This window comes from Palaemon carinicauda, chromosome 13 (assembly GCF_036898095.1).
Source record: "Palaemon carinicauda isolate YSFRI2023 chromosome 13, ASM3689809v2, whole genome shotgun sequence".
Lineage (NCBI taxonomy): Eukaryota > Metazoa > Arthropoda > Malacostraca > Decapoda > Palaemonidae > Palaemon > Palaemon carinicauda.
This window is the reverse complement of record NC_090737.1, coordinates 72,078,553-72,100,390: the sequence shown is the minus strand read 5'-3', so window position 1 is coordinate 72,100,390 and position 21,838 is coordinate 72,078,553. Positions and strand designations below refer to the sequence as shown.

Sequence of the window (21,838 nt, the reverse complement as noted above, 5' to 3'; positions counted from 1 at the left end):
AGAGTCGTTCAGCATCCTAAGAGGACCGCTACGCTCAGTAAGAAAGACGTACTTAATAAAGGCAGAGTAACGGTTCAAGTCGTCTTCCTTACCAGGTACTTATTTATTTTGTTATTTTTGAATAACTAATAAAATAAAATACGGGATACTTAGCTTCTGTGTTAACATGTATGCTGGTCTCCACCCACCACCCTGGGTGTGAATCAGCTACATGATTATCGGGTAAGATTAATATTGAAAAATGTTATTTTCATTAGTAAAATAAATTTTTGAATATACTTACCCGATAATCATGATTTAATTGACCCACCCTTCCTCCCCATAGAGAACCAGTGGACCGAGGAAAAAATTGAGGTGGTGTTGACAAGAAGTACTAGAGTACCTGACCACAGATGGCGCTGTGGTGTTCACCCCCACCTGTATAGCGATCGCTGGCGTATCCCGACCGTAGATTTCTGTCGGCAACAGAGTTGACAGCTACATGATTATCGGGTAAGTATATTCAAAAATTTATTTTACTAATGAAAATAACATTTTATAATAAAAATACCATTTTTCCTAGCCATTGAATATCTCTCTTCAATCAGTCAAACCCAAGGACAAAGGGGTCTATTTTTTGAAAGGTGGGTGGGAGTAGCTTCCCCCTGTTGCCACCGTTATTAACCATCTGCTTTGTTAACAATTCAATAGCCATTCAGGTTCTCTGAAGACGTAAACTTATTTTGAAAAGGATTCAGGTTTGTTTAGCTGAAAAATTATTATTTTTTTTTTTTTGTATATTCTAACATACTGTGATAAAATTTTATAGAAAATTGTCTTGATTTTTTTATAATTTACTAAGTATTGTTGAATTTTCTTAAAAAAAAAAAAAAAAAAAAACAGGTCTGTGGAGTCAGCAGTGATGCTTAGTGAAGGCAGCAGTTTTCAATCTTTTGACGAGTGGAATAGTCATTTGGAGAAACTTAAAACTGATGGCCATAATGCCATAAGAATTCGAGACTCTCGTTCAATTGATGCTATTGCTAAATTATCTGGCAAAGTTATCAAACCATCCCTGAAGTATGGTTATGTTGTATATGAATGCAGTTTCAGCTCCACTAAAAAACTTAAGAAGTCCTTAAAAATCTCTCAACAGTAGGTATAATTTTATTTAGTTTTGAGAACTTGCAATATATGTAGAAAATTATTTTTGAAATAACCTAGCGTTATGTAATTAGCATATTTCTTCGAGCAGTTTTAGTACTGTACACTCGAATATGTAACCTTATAGAATTTTTATGCGTAATTTTCTTTATTAAAGAAAATCAAAAGTTGAATGTCCATGGAAGCTGAAAGTGATATCATCTGCTGATGGGAAGTCTCTTGTCATTAAAGAAATTTGTCTTGATCACAATCATTTGGTAGAGGTAGGTACAACTTTTATTATTTATGATACTCTAGATATAGATTTTGAATTTTTTTGTATTTGCATACTGTAATGGTTTTCTCGTGTACAAAAAAAAAATAAATTGGGTAACTTATGCCATTAAGTATTACTGTATATTCTTTTCTGGAAATAGTCTTATCAAATATTGTATAAGTATTTCAAACTTGGTCTTTTGGGGCAAAAAATGTAACCCATTGATGGCAGATATTTGAATTGAAGAATTCTGTAGAGTATTGATGAGAATGAGACTTTCATAGATCCTTCATAACAATGTGAAATAATGTATGTAAATAGCTTTTGCAGAGCACAGTTTTGTTAAATGTTAGTTTTTTTGCTTCCTATGCATGACATTTTCTTTTAGCAGTCAACACAAGTAATGATCAAGCCTGATAAAACTAATATTGTGAATATAAAGCTATCTGCAATTTATTACTAAAAACACAACAATCCAAAATGACTGGTTGATTACCAAAATCTCTATCACAGAATAATGTTGGGTCTAATGTAAGCTGCCCCATGCTGATGCTTTTTCACCCATATGGGAGTTAGGTTTTAGCCTTCTTTTAACCAACTCCCTTAATGTGGAAGTTTGGTTTTGTCACCACATGATAAGATAAATAACCTAAATGTCAGTGAAGACATCAGTTATGTTGATTTTTGCAGAAAGAAAAAGAAGGGTCTCCTACAGTAACACGCAATTGTTCTTCTGAAGAACGGGAATTGGTCAACTTGGATACACCAGGTCTCTCCTCATCTGCAGATCAACAGCGCCAAATAAAAGCTCCCACAGGGTAGGTATACATGCCACTTATTTTTATGTCCAGAGGTATAATTTTTGTTACAAGTTCTATTATCACACTACAGTTTTGGGATTTGAAGTAATGAGTTTGTAATTCATGTTTTTCCTAACATCATTGTTACAGATTAGTGTATTCCAGTTTGATTTAAATTTATACAGTCAGCCTTCCTTTTTCGCGATAGTTAGGTTACAGACATAGGTAAGAAAAGTGAATTTTCATGAAAAAATGCTGCACTAGGGAGGGCTAACTCTTAACCTAAAAAGCCACTGCCCCTTGCCATGAGCTAGTGCCCGAGATGATGATATGATTAACACAGTAAATACTGCCGAATATTGTCTTAATTTGGTTTCTACTACATTTTATAATCATATGTACAGTGTACAGTACATTTGCACACATGTACACTGACATTTTGTAATCATATGTACAGTGTACAGTACATTTGCACACATGTACACTACGTACTGGACACAGTATGGTAACAGTATAATATTGTGCTGAGGTAAAGTTTTACCGAGTCGTCATCATCTCCATACTGTTTTGTATAACAAAAGTTGTTCCCATTTAGTAATACTGTATTGTAACCTAATACTCAGTGATATTGTAGTGTATATTACTGTAATATGTGTACAGCAATAAAGCTATAGTAAAGCTTAACTATACTTAATGTAAGTGTTTGGTGTTTTCGTTCAGATGACTCGTAGATTACGCATGTTCTTTGAGAATGATGCAACTTCTTATGTGTTGTCTCTTGCGCAGTATGTTATATCTATACTTTCTTAAACAGAAATATAGCTTATTTTATAAACTAAAGCCTCAGATATCTAGGTAATAATGGTTTCTTTTGAATAAACAAACAAAAACAGTGCATTCGATTACTTTTCAAGAGCTGATATATATGTGTATATATATATACACACACACACACACACACACACATATATATATATATATATATATATATATATATATATATATATATATATATATATTACAGTGATACCTCTACATACGATCTTAATTCGTTCCAGAAACTGCTTCGTATGTTAAAACGATCGTATGTTGGAGCAAATATTCCCATTTTGAGGATTTTTCTGAAATGAGTTAAGCAAACATCATTGAACTGCGCAACAACACGGCAAACCTGAAGTTTCTGTGGGTGATGCTTGTCGATAAAATCAACCACGTGTTGATGATATGCCAACATCTGTTTTATTTCCGTCGTACCTAAGATTTGGCCTACCTCCTCGGTCTCCTCCGACTCACTCAACTGCCCTTGGAACTCATCATGCTGCATGGCTTGCAGCTCCTTGAGTTCCTCGGTGGTGAGCTCTTCATGATGCTCATCGACAAGTTCAGTGATGTCATCTTCATCCACCTCCAGACCCATGGACTTGCCAAGGGATACAATCTCTTTGACGTCTTCCTCGGCGGCAAGCACAGGTTCATTCTCGGGGCCAATACCTTCAAAATCTCTGGGAGCAACAGCATCAGGCCAAAGCTTCTTCCAAGCGGAATTCAGGGTCCGACGAGTTACTCCCTCCCAAGCCTGATCTATGATCTTTAAGCAGTGCACGATATTAAAGTGGCTCCTCCAAAATTCACACAAAGTTAAGTTGGTGCTTTGCGTGACATTAAAGCACTACTTAAATAAGTGCTTGGTGTAGAGCTTCTTAAAATTAGAGATGACTTGGTGGTCCATGGGCTGGAGGATAGGGGTGGTATTCGGTGGAAGATACAACACCTTGATGAATTTGTATTCGTCGATGATATCATCTTCGAGTCCGGGGGGGTGAGCGGGTGCATTGTCCAAACAAAGCAAGCACTTCAAAGGCAAATTCCTCTCATGAAGGTACTTCTTGACAGCAGGGCCGAAAACTACGTTTACCCATTCCACAAAGATATGCCTAGTAACCCAAGCCTTAGAATTTGAACGCAATAGAACATGTAGCAGGTCTTTATTAATTTTATGTGCTTTAAATGCCCTAGGGTTTTTGGAATGGTAAACTAATAAAGGCTTAATTTTGCAGTCCCCGCTAGCGTTGGCACAAAGCGCAAGAGTCAACCGATCCTTCATTGGCTTATGTCCAGGCATTTTCTTCTCTTCGGCGGTAATGTACGTTCGACTAGGCATATTTTTCCAAAACAGACCGGTTTCATCACAGTTGAACACCTGCTGCTCTACGTAGCCTTCCTCCGCCACGATGCTTTCGAACTTTTTAACAAAGTCTTTAGCAGCCTTGGTGTCGGAACTCGAAGCTTCTCCATGCCGAACAACTGAATGAATCCCGGTCCATTTCCTAAATTTCCCGAACCAACCTCGAGACGCCTTGAATTCCTCCGTCGTAGGATCGGTTGAACTCTCCCCCGCGTCACCCCCAGAGCCCGCCGCCTTCATGTCAGTAGATAGCGCTGGCCTTCTCACAAATGATCGTTTCAGTGATCGTATCACCAACAATCTCCGTGTCCTTGATTCATATTAACAAAAGGCGTTCCATCTCTTCAAGGGTAGGGCTACGACGTTTGGAAATAATCGTGATCCCCTTCGAAGGTTTCACTGCTTTAATGGCTGCCTTCTGTTTTATGATCGTTGAGATCGTACACATATTCCGGCCATATTGTTTAGCCAGATCGCTAACACGTACACCTTGCTCATGCTTTTCTATTATCTCCTGCTTTAGTTCTAATGAAAGCATTGACTTCTTCCTTTTCTCACCACTACTACTGAAAGCATTGACTTCTTCCTTTTCTCACCACTACTACCACTTCCTGAACCAAAACTAACCTTTTTAGGACCCATGATTACGAAACACAGAAAACAACACGTGAAAAAGGAAGATAAAAAACACTGTTAATAACTGAGCAAATAGAGAACAACCACACGATGCGCACGAGATGAGAGGACTGATCAAGGTGATGCTCGATTGGCGTCCCTCTGATGTGCTGTCGTCTAGTGGCGTCAACAACGAACCACGGTTGACGCTTTCGAGAAAATTCCACGCGTACGCGTATTGTTTACTTCGTATTTTGGAGCAACACTTCGGGTGTCGAGACAGAAATTTGGTCGAATTTTACTTCGGAAGTTGGAAAATTCGTATGTTAGGACATTCGTATGTAGAGGTTCCACTGTATATATATATATATATATATATATATATATATATATATATATATATATATATATATATATATATCTCTCTCTCTCTCTAAGTCTTAAAATATTTTATTTTTTTTAAAGTATTATTGCACTCTAGAATATTACGATTATTTAAATTGTTAATTGTGCTTTCATAAAAAATTTATGTACTTTTTAAGTTTTGGATGTATTTTACTAATATGAGTATTTTAGATGCCGTCATTAGATCAGCTGATGTGCATACGAATCAATAATAAAGAGTATTGTGTATATTATTTCTTAACTTATTCAAAACGTCTACATGTTTCTTAACTTATTCTAAACATCTACTATGTATAGTTAATATAATATTACATAAACACTGATTTGTTATAATCTATCATAATTTTCATATACATTTATATATCATTACAATATTAGTTCTCTCTTATTCAATGTAAGGATGCCAGAATACTTCAAATCTCTCTCTCTCTCTCTCTCTCTCTCTCTCTCTCTCTCTCTCTCTCTCTCTCTCTCTCACACATATGTTAGAACATAATATGCAACAAATAAACCACATTCCAACAAGAAAGGAAAATGTCCTAGATCTAGTATTTGTGAATGAGGTGAATTATGTTAAAGAAATAATAGTGTATAACACGGGAATTTCAGACCACAATGTCATAGAATTGATAGTTCATTCCAAAGCAAGTGATCACAGAATTAATAAAAGCACAAAACTTTGGGAAGGATATGGAAAATATAACTTTTACAGTAAGAATATAAAATGGTCAGAAATAAATGAAGAACTAAATAAAGAATGGAAAAATGTATTTATAAGTGATAATATACAGGTAAATACGGATATACTGTACAAAATACTGGAGAAAATTGTTGAAAAATATGTACCGAAAAAAAACAATAAACAAAAGACGTACATACCAAGAGACAGAAGGATCTTATTTCAGAAAATTAAAAAGTGGAAGAAAAATCTTGCAAAAGAAAAAAATGTGTGGAAAATGAGGGAAATAAAATGTAAGATAGAAAATGCAGAACAAAAGATTATACAGTCGAAAGAAAATGAAAAAAGGGACTTAGAAGAAAGGACACTTCAAAATATAAAAAGAAACCCCAAAGTACTTTACTCCTATGCAAAAAAGATGAATAAAAGGAGAATAGAAATAGGCCCTCTAAGAATTGAAGGACGGCTAACGAATGAAAAAAAGGAAATATGCAACATATTAGCAGAAAAATATAAGAGTGAGTTCACGCCAAGAATTGCGAATGAGAATAATGAAACAGAAATGAGAGAAGAAAATGTTGAATATCTAACGGATATAGATATTAATGAAGCAGATATTGTTACGGCTATAAACGAAATTAAAAATGGATCGGCAGCCGGACCAGATGGAGTTCCAGCGATTTTGTTAAAAAAAAACTGCAAACACTATCGCGAAGCCACTTGCAATACTGCTAAGACAGAGTATAGATATGAGCGAGATATATGTTAAACATAAATTAGCTTATATAACCCCTATCTTCAAAAGTGGATCAAGACTAGAGGCAAGCAATTATAGACCTGTTAGTCTAACATCACATATTATGAAAGTGTATGATAGGGTAATAAAAAAGAAAATAATGAACCATTTGGTCAAAAATAATTTGTTTAATATGGGTCAACACGGTTTCGTACCTGGAAAAAGTACACAGACCCAACTGATAGCTCACTATGAAAACATATACAATAATATGATAAATGAAAAAGACACAGATGTGATCTATCTAGATTTTGCAAAAGCCTTTGACAAGGTAGACCATAACATATTAGAGAAAAAAATGAGAAAGCATAATATTGTGGGAAAGATAGGAAAATGGGTAAAAGAATTCCTGCAAAACAGAAAACAGATAGTGGTTGCAAATGACGAGAAATCAGATGAAGCCCAGGTAATATCTGGTGTGCCCCAAGGTACGGTATTAGCTGCACTGCTATTTGTTATTATGATCTCAGACATAGACTGTGATGTTGAAAACTCCGTAGTGAGAAGTTTCGCCGATGACACAAGAATAAGTAAAGAAATTACTTGTGATGAAGATAGGAACTCACTACAAAGAGATCTAAACAAAATATATGAATGGGCGGAGATAAATAGGATGGTATTTAACTCCGATAAATTCGAATCAATAAATTATGGAAACAGAGAAGGAATGGTGTATGCATACAAGGGACCTAATAATGAGACAATCACAAACAAGGAAGCAATTAAAGACCTTGGTGTAATGTTAAATAGGAATATGTTATGCAACGACCAAATAGCAACACTGTTGGCTAAATGTAAAGCAAAAATGGGAATGTTATTCAGACACTTTAAAACAAGAAAAGCTGAACACATGATTATGCTTTACAAAACTTATGTGCGTAGTACACTCGAGTACTGCAATGTGATATGGTACCCACACTACCAAAAGGATATTGCGCAAATAGAGAGTGTACAAAGGTCCTATACTGCTAGAATAGAAGAAGTTAAGGACCTTGATTACTGGGAAAGACTGCAATTTTTAAAACTACAGTCTAGAAAGGAGAAGAGAACGCTACATGATAATACAAGCATGGAAGCAAATAGAAGGAATTGCTGAAAACATCATGGAGCTTAAAGTATCAGAAAGAGCAAGCAGAGGTAGATTAATAGTGCCAAAAAGCATTCCAGGTAAACTGAGAAAGGCGCACAGGACATTAATCCACTACGCACCAGCATCGATAATGCAGCGACTATTTAATGTGCTGCCAGCTCATCTAAGAAACATATCAGGAGTGAGCGTAGATGCGTTTAAAAATCAGCTCGATAAATACCTAAGATGCATCCCAGACCATCCAAGACTGGAAGATGCAAAATACACCGGAAGATGTATTAGCAACTCTCTGGTGGATATACGAGGTGCCTCACACTGAGGGACCTGGGGGAACCCAAACAAAAAATAAGGCTATAAGGCTCTCTCTCTCTCTCTCTCTCTCTCTCTCTCTCTCTCTCTCTCTCTCTCTCTCTCTCTCTCTCTCTCTCTCTCTCTCTCTCTCTCTCATATGAATGAAATCTTTGTTTCTCCCTTATAATCAAGCACCACAGAGCTAAGAATTATAAAATATTGTGCATTGGCAACACGAATCAAACTCCGTTTAATGTTATACGATACAGCTCACAGTACATATAAATAAAATATGAAAGAAGCATTTCAAATAAAAATGATAAAGTAACAGTTTCTTTTCGTAAATATCAAATATCCTGGTCAGACAGTACTGCATTGGATCTTTCTCTCTGGTTACGGTTCACTTTTCCTTTGCCTACACATACACTGAATAGTCTGGCCTATTCATCATATATTGTCTTCTGTCCTCATACACCTGACAACATTCAGATCACCAAACAATTCTTCACACAAGGGTTTAACTATTACTCTGGAATTGCTCAGTGGCTACTTTCCTCTTGGTAAAGGTAGAAGAGAGACTTTAGCTGTGGTAAGCAGCTCTTCTAGGAGAAGGACACTCCAAAATCAAACCATTGTTGTCTAGTCTTGGGTAGTGCCATAGCCCCTGTACCATGGTCTTCCACCGTCTTGGGTTAGAGTTTTCTTGTTTGAGGGTACACTCGGGCACACTATTCTATCTAATTTCTCCTCCTCTTGTTTTGTTGAAGTTTTTATAGTTTTTTTATTAGAAACATTTATTTTAATGTTATTGTTCTTAAAATATTTTATTTTTCCTTGCTTCCTTTCCTCACTACTATTTTCCCTGTTGGAGCCCCTGGGCTTATAGCATCTTGCTTTTCCAACTAGGCTTGTAGCTTAGCAAGTAATAATGATAATAATAGTAATAGCATGCCATAATAATAAGGGAGTTATATGATCGTAAAATTGAGGTTTATGACGGACAACACAGGTTTGATCAGCTGATTTGAATGTAAACAATGCACGAAATTATAATTTTATATTTTTTATTATAAATACGATACTAGAATATGAATAATACATGCACTATTATTGGATACAGTTGAAATGCCAATTCAATCAAAATCCTGTTTATTTCAAATATAGCTGTAATTTTTTACCACATTTAAAGGATGCACACTTTACAGAGAGAGCTAGGACCAGTTGGTTGTTGATATAGGTAGTGGGGCGCAGCACTCTCTTAGTAAAGGAGCATGGACTATTTGGAATTGTTGCCCAGCTTTAATTTTATCACGATTTTTATGAGAATTTTTATTTAATAGGTATTGCATTGTTCTTGACCGCGAAAAACCGAAACTGCGAAGCAAGAACCTTCGATAACAAGGGCCACCTCTAGTTGTATCTTCACTCTATACAAACTCTCGCTATTTATAGGGTATATTACTATCAGCAGAGCTGAAAAACGAGCCATAAGACTTTTAGCAAGGGATAACCACCCCAACTGCAAGTTAGCGGGAGGGGTGGGGGGTTAGCCGGCTATCCTGCTAACCTGCTTTCCTGCTCCCTCACACCTGGGCTGAGCACCCACTTTGCTTTTGGCTCGGGGAGAGAGACATTGTCTCTTCGGTACAATTCACTGGCCATTTGACTTATTTTTTTCTTATTCTTGAACTTATTTTTTTTTATATATATAAATAATGTATATGAAAAAATTCTTGTAATGTCTTTTTACATCCAGCATATTTGAGCTTTTCTTTTCAGCTAATCTTTCCAGCTAATGTTACAGTTTTTGTGACAGTATGGTGCTGCAGGTTCTCAAGGGTGGAGAACCTTTTCTTACGATCTTACCCCCTTGGATGCCGGACAACCTGTAGGTTGGTGGCCTTCTGAGTGACTCGCCCTCTGCCGCAGGTGAGTCATCATCGAGTGGATACTCTTTCGTTTAGATGTTAACGTCGCTCTCTCCAAGCAAGTTCTTTGAGGAAGACCGCTTACAGCCTTCCCAGAGCTTAACTTCGATTTTGCTCTCCCTCGTTACATGGGCGGCTGGTAGATACTCACAGGTGGACTCCTTTCTCGTTACGCAGTTAGGTTGCGCTCCCGAATGGTTTTCTTCAGTAATTAAGTTTAATAACTATTCGTAATTGAACTTTTTCAGCTCTAGACTCCCCACTCCTTCATGCAGCGATGGGCCAACGGCCATACTTAGTCGGCAGAGGGAGTGCATAGTCTTCAGCTTGTCCGCTCCCCCTTGGGTCACCCCTATCCCGCTGTATGGTTGAGTGGTTCTCCCGAGTAGTTTGTTTTGTCAGTGGATTAATTTATTGCAATTTTTTTTCTACGGTTCTTATACCGCCGCTCTCCTCACAACGACGACAGCCTGTGAAGGGAATGCACAGTCATTATGATGTTTCTGTTCTCTCTGGGGACACCTTTCCTGTTCATGTATTACGCGGTCCTCCCGAGGAAGTTTTTTTTTTCGTAATTTTTATATTTCCTCAGCTAGCGGTGCCATACTTCTTCATTCAGCTAAGTCCAAGCCATTCGTTCCTGTGTAATCTGTTATACCTGCCTTAACACTGTCTTGCACCTGTGGCGGCTCCTGATCAGCACGCTGACTACAACCTTTCCATTTCGAGGACGAGGTCCCTGTCGAGAGTGGTGCAGTCCCTGCAACACTCTACTTCTACTCCTTTGTTCTTCATGCTCAGCATAGGAACAAGGGCAGTGGCATACCGGATTCCTTCAGGTGTTCCAGTCAGGGGATCCCTTCTGGGTGAACCCAGAAAGTAGCCTTGGCTATGTTTCACAGGTAGTGCTCGATGCCGACCTTTAATTTGAACAAGGCTTGTATACGGGAGAGCAGAGGGCACTGCCCGGAGGTCCACCTCCGTGGTTTGGATAACATTCCCTTCCCAGGGAGAGTTAACCTCCCCAGGTGTTGGGCTGCTCTCTCTTCTGAAGGAAAACTTCACTTCAGCAGCTGCTTAGCAACATTCTCGCTTCCGGGGAGAATTACTGACAGCTCGACAGAGATCAGCAGTTGCTATCTCTTCGCTAAAGACTACGCTCTCCCCCATGTTGAGCCGACTCTTCTGTCGGGGATGGAACAAAGTCCGAGGCAAGTCTTTCCCGCGGGTGGTTGTCTCATTCGTGAGTGAGACCCCCACAGAGACTCGGATCCAGAGATCTTTTAGAGACCAAGGATTTTCTTCTCTGACTCAGTCGGAACAGGGTCCCTTTCTGGAGGAACCACGCAGACATTCCCCTCCTGGGGTTGGTCAGGCTTCATAGTTCATCACTCACCACCCTGGACATCCCCCCCCCCTCCCCCATTGCTGTAAGGAGACGTCTTTTCAGTACTGACAAAGACTCGTGCTGAGCCTCCCAACTCTCGTCATGCGTCAGTTGTTCGTCACCTGCCTGCTACGCGTGACTCGTCAGCTGTGCGTGAATCGCCAGCTGCTTGCTAGGCGTTAGCTGTGCATTACTCGCCAGCTGTTCGTCACCTGTCTTCGGACGAACACTCGTCACCTTGTGACCGCCGCCAGATGGCTTGTGATGTCACTCGTCACCGAGAGACCCCTCTTCCTTTGCGAGATTGCCAGTGTCAATCTCGCTACTGACAGGCTCGGGCTCGTCACTTGCCAGCGGTTCGCCACTCACCTTCTGGTGAACAGCATACTCCAGCTGCAGAGGCAGAAGTGCGTTGCGTGATTGTCACTCGTCACTTTGATTTTCATCCTTCGCTTCGTCCCTTGCCAGCACGATATCGTCTTCAGCAGTCTCTTTCTGTCTTGGATCATAGTCTGTGAGGTTACAGGCGCTCGGCAGCCTCTAGGCCTTCGCCAACTCTTCGGGAATTCCCCAGTTCCTCGGTGTTCGCCATCAATTCTTCTGTCTTCTCACCATCGCCCATCAGCGTGCAATTGCTCATCAGTGCTCTCCCAGGCTTTTGGTTTACAGCAACCTCAGGCAGCTCTTCCCACATGCTGGTAGAATCACTGACAGCACCGGAGAATCTCGGTAGCCTTGACCCTAGAGGTGAGTTTCTTCTACTTCACTCAACGGAGATCTTCTCTGGTAAGGTTTGCAGATCTCTTCTAGCTGCGATCCTCACTACAGGCATACACTGCTTTTCAATGAGACCCCTCTGCTCTCTACGTCTTGCGCAAAGGGGTCTACCGCTTTGGCTTCCTCGATTGCGTTAGAGTATTGGAGTGATTCTCCTCATCCAGTTGACACAGAATTTCAACAACGGGCCAAGTAACCTTCTGCGAGTGGCAATACAGTACTTTGGTATGTTTACCACAACATGCAGTTGAGGGAGTTTAATACACTCTACCCTCCTGGAACCTAACCCAGTACTCACCTTCGAGGAGAGGGGTAAAGCACAAGTGTCAGCCTTGGTGCTTAATACCTTACTTGCCACTGAGAACTTGTTATTTTCATACAAGTGCAGTGCTATGGGTTTTCCGATGCATTCATTGGCACGCCAGATCTCATCAACTCTCACAAACGTTCATCCTTTATGAACGTTTTATCACACCGTATGTCTAAGGGACTAGGTTGCCTCTTTTGCTCCTTGTCTCATCCTTTTGGTCCCTTGTGGTACATGGTTATTTTACAAGTCATCGTCTTCATTGAATGGAAGAGGTGCCTGAGTTGCGCAGGTGCCCTCGCCTATTTGCTGCCAGGCCAACCCTTAGCTTGAGTTTGGTCTTGTTCAATCCTCTGATGATGACACCCTCCTGCAGCCTGAGTTCGCCCTGTAAACGGTCATACCACATTGAAACACCGTCTCTTCCGATCGGGAAGACAAGCAATGAGGGGTCTGGTCAGTTGTGGGATGATTGGCCACCTGGGACCACCACTGTGATAAGTGTTGTAGAAGTGGTACTTCGGTTGCAGCTGCTCTAACGCAGAGGTGGACTTCCTTGTCCCTTGCTTCACCACGAGAAGATGCCTCTTGATCGTGGCTGGGAAAGGTCTGCTGAGGACAGTATCGATGTTTTTTCCAAGAGACAATTCCATTTTCTCGTCCTCGAGAAGGTTGCCCGTGGCGAGTCCCCTCCTACAAATTTGGAGTATGCATCCCTTTCCAACAAGGCAGAGAATTGCAACTCTACTATAAGAGAATACACTTTTCCCTTCCTCCCACCGGTGAAAGCATGAGACCAATTCTCTTTTACCTTCATTATTATTATCATTATTATTATTAATATTATTATTATTATTATTATTATTATTATTATTACCGTATTATTTGCTAAGCTACAACCTTAATTGGAAAAGCAGGATGCTATAAGCCCAGGGGTCCCAAGAGGGGAAATAGCCCAGTAAGGAAACGAAAGAATGAAAAAGTAAATATTTCAAGAACAGCAATAACTCTGAAATAAATACTTCCTTTATAAACTATAAAAATCTTAACAAAACATGAAGTAGCGAAATTAGATAGAATAGAGTGCTCGAGTGTACCCTTAAGCATGAGAACTCTAACCTAAGACGGTGGAAGACCATGGTACAGAGGCTATGGCACTACCCAACACTAGAGAACAATGGTTTTATTTTGGAGTGTCCTCCTAGAAGAGCTGCTTACCATACCTAAAGAATCTCTTGTACCCTTACCAAGAGGAAAGTAGCCACTGAACAATTACAGTGCAGTAGTTAACCCCTTGGGTGAAGAAGAATTCATTGGTTGTCAGGTGTATGAGTACAGAAGAAAATCTGTGAAGAATAGGGCAGACTATTCGGTGTATGTGTAGGCAAAGGAAAAGTGCACTGTAACCAGAGAGAAGGATCCAACGTAGTACTGTCTGGCTACTTAAAGGACCCCATAACTCTCTAGTTGTAGTATATCAATGGGTGGCTGGTGCCCTGGCCAACCTATTACCTATCCAAACATCCAGTAGGACGCCCGTCTCAGGCGTTATGGCCTTGAACAGAACAAAGGGTTTCCACGATGGTTCTTCAAGTCTCTGCAGTCTGTTCCTTCTATAGATAGTCCCCAGTTCTGTCCTTGCCTCCTGGAATAAGTTAGCTTTCAAACTCTGCTCGGCGAGGAGAAGGCATACGTTCAAACAAGCAGTTAGTCCAAAGGACTTCCTGGGTATGTTCAACCACTAGGACTCTTTACTCCTAGATTCAGAAATACCGTCATTAGGGAGTATCTTCGACCATCTAGCAGGTTTTCATGTAAAGGTTTACCCTAGTGTTAGCCTGGTTTGTCAGGATCAGCTCTGTTCTCCGAAGACTTCGGTACAACATATAGTGCGGGAGCTCACAGAGATTTGTATTACATCTCGAGTACAAAAGGTTTGATAGCTAAAGTCATCAGCTAGTGTGATGGGGATCCCTGAATGGCCATTCGTAATTTATGCTGTTGGTGCGTTGAGTAGGGAACGCTGCTTAAACTGCCCCCCAAATCCAGTTTAAATTGCATTTTGGAGTACATCAATCAAACCTGTGTTAAAAGTTTTATTTTGGCACTGTGATTACAGATGTGCCATTCTTAAATGGTGCAATTGGTCCAAAATGCATTTAAGAAGGGCTCAAAGGTGGCACTAGTCACATTTAAATCACAGATTGAGAACATCAATGAAAGTGTGTGGAAATATAACTTAGAGCCTCCTGATGGAGGATCAGTAATTCTTAAGTATCAAATTTGGTGCAAAACTCATTTAAGAACTACCTAAAGAGGGCGGTATTTTTTGCACATTTAAAACACGTCTTATGTACATTAATGAAATTTTGCAGAATTATTCTTTAGACCTTCCTGATAAAGGATCAGCAGTTCTTAAGAGTCGAAGTTAGTGCAAAACACTTTTAAGAACGGCCTAAAGAGGGTGTTATTATTAGCACATTGAAAAGGCCTTTATTCACTTTCTGTAGGCCTATATATTCACTCATGTCATCTCATCCACATGTGCCACAACACTATTGTGAGCTCTTCAGTTTATCTTATCACTACTGTTGTTTCACTGCATATATAAGCGATAAAAGTTTTTAATGATAGTACTAATTGTAACTTTTCTTTTCAGGGGCTTGTGATTATAAAAATTAGAGTTGCATAATACCAGTATAGTGGCAACTTTGCTATGTATGGAAGTTAGCCAGTTGGCCGCTCATGACTCTCGGAGGCAAGGGACAGTGACATTGCAATACAATCATAAAGTAGGAAAAGATTAGGTAGAGCTTTGTCTTGAACGCCGGACATTCATCCATTAAGAATGGTCTAAACTGATGTTTATATTATTGCCTTTGGCTGAGTAATAGATCACAAATTTTGTAATATTTTGTAATTAAGTTTAGATTTTGATAACATACTATCATATTTAGATCTTTTGTGAGTTTATGGGGTTATTTCAAAACTTAAGAAAAACACTTAACAGAATCAGGATTCAGGATGACCAGACATGCTAATAGAGACTGGAGTCCTTGCACCAGGTTCTTTGATTGGGTTCCTCACAGGAAAACACTTCAGACCAATGCAAGAGGCTCTAACCTCTACTTTGCCTTGCCTTTGAAAGCCTGCATTTCAAGGCCTTTCCAGAGACATATAATTACAGAGAAGAGCTTCATACCCTGATATCCACTGTGAAAGGAAATACCAATGCAGGAGAACATGGGATTAAGCTGCTGATCAATGCAGATCTTTTTGAGAAATGTTCGAAAGAGTATTCTGAATTCACCAAGCCAACTGTATCAGGAGCTCATGGATACATCGCAAAGTTTTGGGTAATGTATGTGGAGTACATTAACCCTTTTACCTCCAACGCTATTTGGAACTTTCCAACCCTTAACCCCCAGGCATTTTTTTTTCAAGGACATTTTGCAATATATTTTTTTTAATTGTGCTAACAGCCTTAATTTTCGTCATAGAGAGGTCAGGTTGGTCTCATTATTTTGGAAAATGCCTGAAGTTTCTCATAAAGTTATCAAAAATATGGAAAAAATTGTAAAAAAGTCTTTTGCAAGGACGTTCCGTTACGTCTATGGGGGTAAAGGGATGAGTTTTGTGAAACGAACCAGTACGTTCATTGGGGGTAAAAGTGTTAAGATGTTTCACCTACTTGAAAGAGCTATCCAGACAAATGACATCAAGCTCTTTGTCTTCACACTGTCACTGATTATTGACCTGTTCTTTGCCACAGGCCACATCAACTAATCCCGGTGGTTAACAAAATATCAATTGGTGTTATTGAATATTGATGCGACTCATCCCGGCTTAAGAGATACTTACTGTAATCAGGGTGTATTCACAGTGTGAAGGACAGAACATGATTTCAGCAGAATTCCTGTAGATTTACAACTGGAACAAACTATGATTGCCGACGCCACATCTCGACTGACAGGAATAGCCTCTTTCACTAATGACTACTCTGCTCACCTTAGATGGATGGTAACAAAGGCTACCTGAGCATCGTTTATTAGTCAGCAGCAAGAGATAACAGGATTGTATTAGCAAAGAGGATGTCACTACAGAACTTAGGCCAAGACGAATTCATCGTAACAGTGAGAATCTTCAGAAAATCATCAAACAAATCTTAGATACGAACAATCTATTTGAGACACGGGAAGCTTCAGAGGTATTGTACAATATTCCCACAGGAAAAGGTACCAATGATGAAATCCTATAAAGCCTTCTCTATGTACCAACCAAAGGTAAGTTCAGACACAAGGAATTCATTCAGGCTTTCATGAGTAATCTAAATAAGTTTGAAATTCCAATAAAGAAGGAAAAGCGGAAACCTTTGTAGATGGCTGTGTAAGCACTCGTTGGACAAAGAACATGAAAGTTGCAGTGCTTAAAGTATCATGTGATCTGATGGGACTCTCCTTGTACTGTCCACCAAGAAAAGACTTGGCATGCAGCATTTCTCCAGTACCCATTGAGCCCAATACCTCTGTCCTTGACCAGCCCTGAAGAAATAATGGCAAAGCCTGATAAGAGTGCACTCTTTAATATATTGAGATTAATTGAAAGGTCTTGAACAGCAGCCAAAGCAGGTCAGTGCTTACATCATAGATGGACATTGCCTTTTACATACCTTGCCACCAAATTTGTCCTCCACATACAGAGGACTAGCCAGAAGTATTCTTACCCAGTGTTTAACAATGTCAGCCAAATGTATACACACAGCCTTTGATGACATTTGGGGATTATGAAGTCTTCCTAGATGTCCAAGGGGAATGTTATAAATTCCAGGTGACAGAGGGTATGATACAGAAAAACGCAGTAGATGAATTATTCCTTATCAGCTGATCGTGAGAATTGACACCGTGGTCATGGCATCCGACACAGATATGGCAGTGATATTATTGTACCACTGCAATAGCTTTTAGTCAACATTGTGGATGGATATTAGAACAGTTTTAACCCTGGATAGGTACGCTCCTCGGACACCCCTTTAAGGGTATACTCGGACGCGAACGACCCCGACGCCAAAATAAATTCTTGAAAAATCAGTTTTTGCAGTAACCTCCTTTTTTCTTTTGCCAAAAAAAACTTCAATGAATGCTTAAAACAACTGTAAAGATAAATACTACTCATCTGCAGAAAAACTATTTATTATAAATATTTTAAAAAATTAAGTAGAAAAAAAAAAGACCTGACATAAAAATTCATAAAAAAAAAGTTTATACATATATACACAAATCCTTTTAGGAATTGATTCTTGAATGTTTAGGACACATCTTGATGTATTTTGGATGAAGTCAGACCCATGGAGGTGAAGATCTGAAATGAGAAAAAAAGGGTAACTTTTTTGGCCAAAAAAATTTGTCCAAATTTCATGAATTTTTTTGGGTACCCAAATGAAATAGGAAGTGGCTAATTTTTTTAGGGAATAAACATATGTTATCCTAAAATAGAAATATGCAAAAAAATCTTCATTATTTTGTAAATTACATTTATATCAGGGGCCATATCTAAAGGTAATTTTTTGAGTACTTAGAAATTTCGTAAAAAAATACATATATTTAATATATAATATGATATTTATGCAGGTAAAAATATACCAAAATATCACAAATTCTATAGGGAACAAGAATATATATAGATAGGGCAGCTTACGCTTCGGATATGTCCACAAAATGGCCGCCAACCACACTGACTCAGACTCCCTAATCTGCCACTTGAAATGTAGGAAGGGTATGTCAATTTCAAGGTGTTATTTACTAATCTAATTATTATTGGATATGCATAAAAATTGTATGGTGGGTTGCTGGATAATTGTCGATTATTTTACGACTATAAAATTAAAATTCTGACCCAAAAAAATTTTTTTGAAGGGAAATAAAATCGAAAAAAAAAAAATGTAAAACAATATAATATTTTAGCTAAAAAAATTTGATGATATTCAATCAAAAAAAAAGTAAACAAAATTTTCCGACAAATAAACATCTAGAGGAATCATTACTCTGTGATAGTTCCTTAGTACGTAGTAATTTTGAAAGAATTGGGAAAAAAGGAAAAAATGGCAATCACCGGAAAATCGAACACATACCTATATATACGCCATATCTGGCTAAAAAAAAGATAGGCATGGGTAGCCAGATCATCTAGAAACACTTTCCAACACTATAAAAATATAAGTTTTGCGACACTACTTGCCAATTCCTTACGGTAACATGACTAAGCAAAAAAATGCAAAACAAATAAAAAGGGGCACTCGCGGAAAAATGGCTAACATTCTAATATACGGCATTTCAGAAAAAAAAATTCAGCCACGTGCTAGGCAAACCATCAAGGCACATTTTCCGACAAATAAACATCTAAATGAATAATTACTCTGTGATAGTTCCTTAGTACGTAGTAATTTTGAAAGAAATGGGAAAAAACGAAAAAATGGCAATCACAGGAAAATCGAACACATACCTATATATACGCCATATCTGGCTAAAAAAAGAAGATAGGCATGGGTAGCCAGATCATCTAGAAACACTTTCCAACACTATAAAATTATAAGTTTTGCGACACTACTTGCCAATTCCTTACGGTAACATGACTAAGCAAAAAAATGCAAAACAAATAAAAAGGGGCACTCGTGGAAAAATGGCCATTCTAATATACGGCATTTCAGAAAAAAAAAATTCAGCCACGTGCTAGGCAAACCATCAAGGCACATTTTCCGACAAATAAACATATAAATGAAATATTACTCTGTGATAGTTCCTTAGTACGTAGTAATTTTGAAAGAAATGGGAAAAAACGAAAAAATGGCAATCACAGGAAAATCGAACACATACTTATATATACGCCATATCTGGCTAAAAAAAAAATAGGCATGGGTAGCCAGATCATCTAGAAACACTTTCCAACACTATAAAAATATAAGTTTTGCGACACTACTTGCCAATTCCTTACGGTAACATGACTAAGCAAAAAAATGCAAAACAAATAAAAAGGGGCACTCGCGGAAAAATGCCCAACATTCTAATATACGGCATCTCAGATAAAAAAAAAAAGACATGCACGTGTTAGCCCAACCATCAAGGCACACTTTCTAACACATAAACATGAAAAAAAAAATCAATAATATACGGCAATTCCTTACTACGTAGTAAATTTTTACAAATATTGAAAAAAAAACAAATTGGCAACCGCAGTTAAATACCCAATATACCAATAACTACGTCGTATCTGACAAAAACAAAATCACACATGGGTAGCCAGATCATCTAGACACACTTTCCAACACTAAAAAAGCAAAAGTTTTACGACACTATTTCGCAATATCTTACGGAAAAATGACTTGGCAAAAAAATGAAAAAAAATGAAAAAGGGACACTCGCGGTAAAATGCCCGACATTCTAATATACGGCATCTCAGATAAAAAAAAAGACATGCACGTGTTAGCCCAACCATCAAGGCACACTTTCTAACACATAAACATGAAAAATAAAATGAATAATATACGGCAATTCCTTACTACGTAGTAATTTTTACAAATATTGAAAAAAACAGAAATTGGTAACCGCAGTTAAATACCCAATATACCAATAACTACGTCGTATCTGACAAAAACAAAGTCATGCATGGGTAGCCAGATCATCTAGACACACTTTCCAACACTAAACAAGCAAAAGTTTTACGACCCTATTTGGCAATATCTTACGGAAAAATGACTTGGCAAAAAAATGAAAAAAAATGAAAAAGGGGCACTCGCGGTAAAATGGTCCTCGTGGTGATGAACGACATTTTAACTAAAAAAAAAAATCATGCACATGGTAGCCAAACAATCCACCAAGACTTTCCACAACTGATAACCTATACAAGTTGCACCATTCTACGACAATTTCATAATACGTAATAACTTTGATAATTATGCAAACTACCTTAGAAGGGTAAACTCGGTCGCGCTCGACCCCGACGCGTCTCAGAAATCGGGGAAGGAGTACAGCTAAAGCAATGCACATCTGGACACTACTAGAGCGTGTAGGGGAGACACCTCCTGCAGGTCGATCACCCACAAATTCAGTCACGGGGGTGAGTCACGTGAGAAAAACCTGTTTTTTTTTTACGCTCGGGGTCGCAAACGACCCATCGTACCTATCCAGGGTTAAAGAGCAATCATCATTAAGTCAGCCTGACTGCAATATGGAAGCAACTAACTCCAGATCTTTGTGCAGCATTGCCAGCTTTCCATGCCTTCACGCGATCAGAGTATACATCAGCGTTTGTCAGAAAAGGGAAGGTCAGGCCTCTCCAAACTTTAGAGAAGTAACCTGACCATGAGAAGACTTTTTGAGTAATGGTAATGAGTTCTACAGTTTCTTGCACGACGAAAGAAGTGCTTCAGAGGTTCACAGCCACAATGTATGGAGCTGAGGATAGAGCAAACACTAGGCTAAATGAATGGAGGTATGAGAAGTTTAGGAAGACATGGACGAAATGGAAATGGAAAACACCTACTAGCCAATTTGAAGGGGATAGTTGCAAGTGGACTACTATCGTGCGAAGACGAGCTCAGTCCTCACATTAAGCGTGCCTCCTTTGTTACTAACAACAAATAGCAGATCAAACTCATATAGAACAGCATCCCTCTGAAGAAAACAGCTGGTAGTCGGTTGATGACCATTACTAACCGGTTTCATTCGAAGGGGAGCAACTCCATGAATGCCTTATCCCAGAAACAGAGGATTTAAAAGCATTGGACAGTGATGAGGATGACTTGGACATTGCATCTTCAGATGATGGGTATTGTGATGAGGATAACTAAAATCTTGTTACAGAAAGGCAGGCTGAGAAGACCATACCAGTAAATACTAGTTGAATTCATGATTATATGCATATTCACATATCTTTTCCTTAAAAAAAAAAGAGAGAGAGAGAGAGAGAGAGAGAGAGAGAGAGAGAGAGAGAGAGAGAGAGAGAGAGAGAGAGAGAGAGAGAGAGAGAGAGAGAGCCTTATTCTATGTTTGGGTTCCCCCAGGTCCCTCAGTAAGAGAGAGAGAGAGAGAGATTTTTTATCCATATTTTTAATGTTTCATCATACAAACTTTAGCAATATATTTATAGCTAATGTGGTACATATATGTGTACACTAATTAATATGA

General features: G+C 38.7%; 1 protein-coding gene across 2 annotated transcripts in view; it reads left to right on the top strand.

Annotated features, from left to right (window-relative positions):
- LOC137652318 (ATPase family AAA domain-containing protein 5-like) overlaps nt 1-21,838 on the top strand; it is a 334,913-nt gene that overhangs the window by 101,758 nt on the left and 211,317 nt on the right. For both annotated transcript variants that reach the window (XM_068385648.1, XM_068385649.1), the window contains exons 4-6: nt 883-1,134; nt 1,301-1,406; nt 2,090-2,217. In XM_068385648.1, the coding sequence (XP_068241749.1) occupies nt 883-1,134; nt 1,301-1,406; nt 2,090-2,217 (486 nt within the window). The remainder of the gene's footprint in view (nt 1-882; nt 1,135-1,300; nt 1,407-2,089; nt 2,218-21,838) is intronic.